Below are 8545 nucleotides of genomic sequence, written 5' to 3' on the forward strand. Positions count from 1 at the left end.
ATCATCGGGTGTGAAAAAGCAAAAGCTGAAGTTCCAGCCCTTTGAATACAAAAGGAATATTATCACAACGACAAAGAGACATCATTGTAATCTTGGGCACATAATTCCATCCATTTCTTACGCCAACTATCCTAAGAGTGCCAGCTTTGTTCTTTGACATGATCAATCCGCATGTTAGTAAAATGGCCAATTTATGTATCTTAGAGGAGAAATGTTCGGTTTGGTTTGCAAATTGTGTGCTCTATGCCTCAAGCCAAGTCTAACTTCCAGTCTATTATATCTGACAGCCCGTAAAGGCATCTCTCAATCACTTAGAAAGCATAGCTTTGGAGAAAATGGGCAGAGAAAATGGTAGATAAAACACAGAGAATGAGTCATTTGGCAGTGTTGACTGCAGCTCTCTGGAATATCATGGGATAACCAAGGAATAAAAAAATAATAATACTGGTCTTTGTTAAGCACTAACATTTGACTTGGGAGTCAAATCACTTTGAAACTCACATTGTATTTTTAAGAAATAAAAGCTGGTGAGAAATTCTTCTTATTCAATTATTATTATAATTATTTATTTATTAGACACTTTAGGGCATTGTGGGTATACTTTTCATTCTTTCCTGCATACCTCTATTGAGATGATTTGTGTCATGCTTGGAGTTGGTCAGTAAATACTGTATATAGTCAAAGTAATTCTGACTAATTCTGAGTAGATAGCTAGGCCATGACATGTGATCTCACAGTAGAGAGTGGAAAATTAAGAGGAAAATCAACACAATAAAAAAGTCTAAATTCCAACCTTCATTTTACCATTTATGCGAAGTGAAACAATGTTATTTGAAGTGTTACAGGTACTGCTTGTGCTGTGACAGACAGAAACTATCAGGTTTCTCTGTCTTCATGGAAGGTCAACATCGCAAGACAAAGTCTATGTTGCCAGTTTAAAATGTCATTTGGCAGGCCACAAAATAAAACCTAAAAAAAAAAACAGCAGGTCATCTTTTTACAAAATGAACAGTCTGATTTGTTTAATCTCTTGTCTTTTTAGCTTTCCGGTGTAAATCAGATTAAAGTCTTTCTCCCTTATCCTAATTTATCCCTCTGTCCTGACAGCTCCTACTCCACTTTCTCAAGCATTTGCGCCTGCACACGTTTCCGCACGTAAAAGGCAGTGAGAGCGCTGCAACATGCTGTAAAGACGAAGAGCGCCACTGTGTCGTGGGCCAGGTTGCCGTGGAGACGCTCGTAGAGGGGCCTCCGCTCAATGTAGTCTATGCGTGTCGCCTCGATCTGCACCAGGGTGCACAGCACCAGGGACACGTGGAAGATCTGGTGGCCCTGGCCAATGAAGTCACATCGCCCGGGCAGCCAGCACTCTGGGTGGGGACAGGCAAAGAAGTAGGCGCTCACCAGGAAAAAGAGTACCTGGTAGCGGTGGTAAGCCACGGCCTGGTTGGAGCAGCCCCCCTCCTGCTGGTGGCAGCTGTAGATGCGGTGCAGCACTGGGCTGATGTCCAGGCAGTAGGCCAGGCCTGAGGGAACCACCTGGAACAGCTTGTGGGCAAACTTGGGCAGCCTCGGGCTGGCATACTTGCCGTAGCAGCAGCCGAAGCACGAGAACCAGGGCAGGAACGCTGCGGTGGGCAGGAAGATCCCTCGCACCCGGGCGTGCCAGCCCTCCTCGATGGCGTAGTAAAAGTGGGCAAGGGCGCTGCCATACTGGTAGATGGCCACGCCCACATAGTCCAGGAAGTAGAAGGTGTAGTGGGAGAGCTCGGACTTGGCGTTGAGCAGGTGGGCCAGGGCACTGAACAACAAGTAGGTGAAGGCTGAGAGGAGGACGATAAACAGGGGCTGGGCGTGGGGGTCACGGAGGAAATCCACTGTCTCGGACAGCTCCTGGCACTTGACCAGGATGATGAAGGCGGCCAGCAGGTGGGTCCAAACGTTGAGTGCCTCGTTGTGCCTCTGGAAGAGGGTGAGGAAGTAGTAGCGCCAGCTGTGGTCCGGCTGTCTGTAGCCTCCAATGATGTGAGGCTCACGGAACACCCAGGGCACGTCATGGGCCTTCACGGTGCAGGGCAGAGTAGGGAAGGCCGACTCGAGCAGCTGAGGAATCTGACGCAATGGTTGAGCATTGATGAACAGGCGACCAATCTGCTCCATCACCACAGTCGCCATGGCAAACTAGATACGGGAGATGAGAGCAGAGAATGAGTTCACGGTCAGTCAATAACATCTATCTGGCCATGAGCTATAATTTCTGATGAGGATTTAGACTCTAATCCATATGCATTAGGTCTATGTGTGTTGCATGATATTACAATGCTTAGATTTTGGGGCTTTGGTTTAGTAATGGGGGTGGGTGGAGGGGGTAGATTAGCTTGTTAGATTATTTCATTTAACAGATATCTTTATAATGTCTACATCGGAAACAAAGCAGTGTACTTTTTTTCTCTCAAATATATGCAATTTAACAGTTTTTAACTTTCGATCTGAATTATTTTGGACATCAAAGCAATGTTGAGGATATCCTATTTGAGTCAGAAAAGGATACTCATATGATAGGTAAGATATAGCCTTCAAAACCTTGCAGAGAGCCTATCCAACTGACAATCCCTTTGAAAAAATATATAAAATATTGGAACCAAGACATACAAATAATTGATATTGGCACAAGATGGAAGTGTTGGAACATAAATAACAAAATGACAGATTCCAAAAATCTACGCTTAATCAAGTTTAAACTAATGCATAGAATGTACTATACAAGATACAAAATACACAAATTCTACAGCACAATGGTAGAGTCATGTCTTAAATGTAAAACAAACAATTACTCAATAATTCATGCCTTCTGGGAGTGCTATGAAGTACAAAAGATATGGGAGGAGTTAGAAAGTTGGCTATCAGAAGTTTTACAATGTAAGTTTAATTTTAATCCATCTATCTAACATATTTCAAGACATGGCATATGAGGGTGAAATTAGATATCCGATGGGTTGGATCATTATTTTCTCGTCAATAATTTTGAGGGGGAAAAAATACTTAAAAACTGGAAATCAAATGATCTTCCATCAATAGATTAATCAAATGCATTATTATTAAAATGTTGAAAAAATGTGGCCTAATTATAGAAATAAAATACAACAATTTGAAGCCATATGGCATAAAGTATTACAAGCCCTAGAAATACCAAAATGATGACAAATAAGAAAGTATGTTGAGAACAAACAAAGATGGGTATGGAAACTATAGGAACATGAAGGTTTGAGCAAGTATGATGTCATTAATGTTTGTTGAAATCTAAGTACAGTACCAAGCAAAAGTTTGGACACACCTACTCATTCAATGGTTTTTCTTTATTTTTACCATTTTCTACATTGTAGAATAATAGTGAAGACATCAAAACTATGAAATAACACATATGGAATCATGTAGTAAACAACAACTGTTCAACAAATCAAAACATATGTTTCACGTTTTAGGTAAGACCCAGATGCAGACAGTGTCAAAGTAACAAACGTTTATTACTAGTACAGGGGCAGGCAAAACGACAGGTAGGCAGAGGTCAGTAATCCAAATAGGGTACAAAAGGTCCAGAACGGCAGGCAGTCTCAGGGTCACAGTAGGCAGGGGCAAGGTACAGAACAGCAGGCAGTCTCAGGGTCAGGGCAGGCAGAATGGTCAAAACCGGGAAAAACTAGAAAACAGGAACTAGAACAGACAGGAGAAAGGGGAAAAACACTGGTAGGTTTCACAAAACAAATTGCCAACAGACAAACAGAGAACACAGGTATAAATACCCTGGGGATAATGGGGAAGATTGTAGACACCCGGAGGGGGGTGGCGACAAGCACAAAGACAGGTGAAACAGATCAGGGTGTGACAATATTTTATATTTGAGATTCTTCAAAGTAGCCACCTTTTGCCTTAATGGCAAAAGCTTTACAACTTTGCACACTCGTGGCATTCTCTCAACAAGCTTCATGAGGTAGTCGCCTAGAATGCATTTCAATTAAGTTAATTTCTTGAATTTCTTTCCTTCTTAATGTGTTTGAGCCGATCAGTTGTGTTGTGACAAGGTAGGCTTGGAATACAGCAATAGCACTATTTGGTAAAAGACCAAGTCCATAATATGGCAGTTCAAATAAGAAAAGAGAAATGACAGTCCATCATTACTTTAAGAAACGATGGTCAGTCAATACGGAACATTTCAAAAACTTTCTCTTCAAGTGCAGTCGCAAAAACCGATATGATGAAATTGGCTCTCATGAGGACCTCCACAGGAACGGAAGACCCAGAGTTACCTATGCTGCAGAGGATAAGTTCATTAGAGTTACCAGCCTCCGAAATCGGCAATTACCTGCACCTCAGATTGCAGCCTGTAAAAATGCTTCACAGAGTTCAAGTAACAGACACATCTCAACATCAACTATTCAGAGGCGACTGCGTGAATCAGGCCTTCATGGTCAAATTGCTGCAAAGAAACCACTGCTAAAATGACACCAATAAGAAAAAGAGAATTGCTTGGGCCAAGAAACACGAGCAATGGACATTAGACCGGTGGAAATCTGTCCTCTGGTTCCAACTTCCGTATCTTTGTGAGATGCACAGTAGGTGAACGGATGACCTCTGCATGTGTGGTTCCCACCGTGAAGCATGGAGGAGTCCTAATTTGAGATTTCTGGTTCCAACCTCTGTATCTTTGTGAGATGCACAGTAGGTGAACGGATGACCTCCACATGTGTGGTTCCCACCGTGAAGCATGGAGGAGGAGGTGTGATGGTGTGGGGGTGCTTTGCTGGTAAACTGTCTGTGATTTATTTAGAATTCAAGGCACACTTAACCAGCAAGCTACTACAGCATTCTGCAGGGTTACGCCATCCCATCTGGTTTGCACTTAGTGGGACTATCATTTATTTTTCAACAGGACAATGGCCCAAAACACACCTCCAGACTATGTAAGTGTCACGCCCTGACCTTAGAGAGCCTTTTTTATTCTCTATTTGGTTAGGTCAGGGTGCGACTTGGGTGGGCAAATCTATGTGTTCTATTTCTTTGTTGGCCGGGTATGGTTCCCAATCAGAGGCAGCTGTCCATCGTTGTCTCTGATTGGGGATCATAGTCAGCCTGTTTTCCACCTGAGTTTGTGGGATCTTGTTTTTGTACTGTTGCTTTCCAGCACTCCAGAACTTTACGTTTGTTTATATTTTTTATTTTTTTTGGTGTCATCAATATAAGAAAGATGTACGCTTACCACCCTGCGCCTTGGTCTCCATCTCTAAACGACCGTAACAGTAAGGGCTATTTTACCAATATGGAGAGTGATGGAGTGCTGTATCAGATAACCTGGCCTCCACAATCACCCGACCCCAACTCATTTGAGATGGTTTGGGATGCGTTGGACTGCAGAGTGAAGGAAAAGCAGCCAACAAGTGCTGAGCATATGTTGGAACTCATTCAAGACTGTTGGAAATGCATTCCAGCTAACTACATCATGAAGCTAGTTGAGAGAATTCCAAGAGTGTGTAAAACTGTCATCAAGGCAAAGGGTGGCTACTTAGAAGAATATAAAATATAAAAACACTTTTTTGTTAACTACATGATTCCATATGTGTTATTTCATAGTTTTGATGTCTTCACTATTATTCTACAATGTAAAAAATAGTCTAAATAAAGAAAAACCCTTCAATGAGTAGGTCTGTCCAAACTTTTGATTGGTAGTGTATGTCTGAGTTGGTGTTTTATGTATTTTTTATTTATGTTGAAGGTTGTGCATTAAGTCCCAGCCAATGTAATGTCTAGTTTAGTGGATCTATGTCTGAAATGTTAAGTTGTCTATTGTCTTTTGTCCTTGTCTACTGTCTAAAATAAAATCTTACAAAAAAATATAAGGCTACTAATGTATATTTGCATTGTCAGCAGCACAAAGATGTAAATTCTGGAGCCTAGGCCTACACACGGGGTGCATATTAATAGTCTTCAGTAAATTAAACAGCTTCCTCAAACTCCCAATTGCTACTTAATTTGCATTTATTTAAAAACGCAGGGCAAGCGAAAGAATGCCTATGCTACTGAGAATTGTATTCCACTTGTGCACTCCTCCCATGACCATGTTAGAGTTGAAAAAGGTAAGGGGACAAGAAGAGGGGGCCACGTAAATGATTGAGTGCTAAGCAAAAATTGTATCATAGAGCGATCGTTGAATGGGAAAAGAATCATGTGACATATTCCCCATCCTGCCGGTCTCCACCCTCCGATTTTTACATTGGTTGCATGCATAGCTGTCTTTAAAAGATTCATAGGTGAAGAATTGCTCGAGTATAAACGAATCCAGAAGCTTTGAGACTTTGGAACGATATTCTAATGTAAATTATTTAGTCAAGGCATCCAACAGTGAGGCCTATTTTAGCCTACTAGCTAACAATCGATAATTGCATGGAAACGGCTGATCAATATGTTATCCTAATTATCGACATAGCCAAATATGAACACAAATTGGGTATTTCTGGAAAAAGACATTCAAATTAAGCCGACACGTGATCAGGGATGGGTAAACTGCATGCGAAATAGGCTTCAATTTCCCATGCTAACAGCTGCTCTATTACATGTTATACGACATTTACTAAAACAGAGCCTTCTATACAAATGCACATGATTAAAATGGTCTATCGGTATGCACATTGACATTTTATGCGACCATGTTCTGGCGTGGCCATCAGTACTGAAAACCATAAGAAATAAAGAAATAAGAAATAAACCTACCTGAAAAAGGCAAACGCAGTATTAGTGTAAAACCTTGAATAGTGATTCCTTTGGATTATTCATTAATACATAAAATATGAATAACATTGTTTCATCAATAAAATTACTAAAGTTGGATTATTCTTGTGCGGGTGGAGCGCCTGTCGGCTTTATATATATATTTATTTTAACAAGACGCTATCTGTCGTCAAAGAGCCACGAGCCATTGACGAGCAGATGTTCTAACCAATCAGCGGTCAGATATGGTGTAGGTTCCTGTCTTTTCACTAGATTCTCACCAATAGCGTAGATCTTATTTGACTGCACACTGTCAGGGAATGAAATGCAGTGTCTGCTCTGAAAATGAAGAAACACCCACTCCCCATAAATTATGTACTTGTTTTACTGATTTGAAAGTCTACTGGAGAGGTGCCTGCCCTGCTCTGCCCTGCCCTGCTCTGCTCTGCCCTGCTCTGCCCTGCTCTGCCCTGCTCTGCCCTGCTTGCGGGTCGGCAGGTAGCCTAGAGGTTAGAGTGTTGGACCAGTAACCAAAAGGTTGCTAGATCGAATCCTCGAGCTGATAAGGTAAAAATCTGTCATTTGGCCCCTGAACAAGGCAGCCAAATGACAGATAGGGTAAAATGCACTGTTACTAGGCTGTCATTGTAAGTAGGAATTTGTTCTTAACTGACTTGCCTAGTTAAATAAAGGTATAAAGGCTCACATTCTCCCTCCTCCCACGCTGGGGGTAGCATTGACAATGTGTCTTTGTATGAAACACTGTGGATGTGTCTGTGAAAGGCTTGCATTGTATATACTCAGTCAGACCCAACCAAGACTTTCAATACAATTCGCAGACCCCAATACAAAAACGTTATTGTACAATTAGATAAAGTGCACATAAATGTGCACAGCCTACTATCATACGGTGGATATCTTTCACCGACTTAACAGGTGTCTCTAAAACAATATAGGCAAGAGCCCGATCAGAAATGTCACACAAGATGAACACATTCTGTTTGCAATTTGAACATGTTCCATGCCTGGTATGTGACTTGGTAACCTGTTTCCAATACATTTCAAATGTATTTAGGAACAAAAAATGCACTCCAAACTAGCTTTTCAGGTGTTTGTTTAAGCAAAGATAGGGTAGAATGCATATTTAGCATATTAAAAATCTATGTGTTACAATTGTGTAATTATTGTATTTCCACACATTTGTTTAATGTACATTTCCCGTGGGAGGGGGCCCTTGTTGATGAATGGTCCAGTACCTCATTATTTTAGAACTTGCTCAAAGTGCAGGTCGTTTCATATTTGTTGAAGCACAGATGAAATGGGACAAATATTAAAATGTGTTTTGTTGCTTGGAAGGACTTATACCGTAATATCTGTTGTTTATCACATCTGCCGATACCTTCTTAGTATAACATTAATGATTACCATGACATGAATGATTGTAAACATAGCTTATATAGAGGTGCTATAGAGGTGAGGTAAGTGAACTATAAAGGGACCAGAACATGATGTCCAAGAATGGAGGCTGACCACAGAGACTTCTCTAAATAAAATGTATTCAGCCTCCTGAGGTTGAAGAGGAGATGTTCGTCACCATGCTGGCATTGTGGAGGGACCATCTGTGGCCATATCAGCAGTAGGCTACATACCAGCACTCGGTTTTTAACCGTTAGCACTAATTCAACCAAATTTTAGGCCTGATCTGCAAACCTCCCGGTTCTAATAGAATATGGCATTTGTAGGTACACTTAATCAGTGAAACAATTCAACAAAACACAAGATGTTC

The 8545-nt window shown here is 41.2% G+C and overlaps 1 protein-coding gene across 1 annotated transcript; it reads right to left on the bottom strand.

The window, feature by feature from the left end:
• Positions 1-645: 645 nt before the first annotated feature.
• Positions 646-6892, bottom strand: LOC139395318 (membrane progestin receptor alpha-like). Its single transcript, XM_071142908.1, has 2 exons — positions 6763-6892; positions 646-2181 (listed from the first exon to the last, which is right to left on the bottom strand). Exon 2 carries the CDS (start codon positions 2173-2175, stop codon positions 1111-1113), a length of 1065 nt encoding a protein of 354 aa, XP_070999009.1. The 5' UTR covers positions 2176-2181; positions 6763-6892; the 3' UTR covers positions 646-1110.
• Positions 6893-8545: the final 1653 nt, after the last annotated feature.

This window comes from Oncorhynchus clarkii, chromosome 3, assembly GCF_045791955.1.
Source record: "Oncorhynchus clarkii lewisi isolate Uvic-CL-2024 chromosome 3, UVic_Ocla_1.0, whole genome shotgun sequence".
NCBI lineage: Eukaryota > Metazoa > Chordata > Actinopteri > Salmoniformes > Salmonidae > Oncorhynchus > Oncorhynchus clarkii.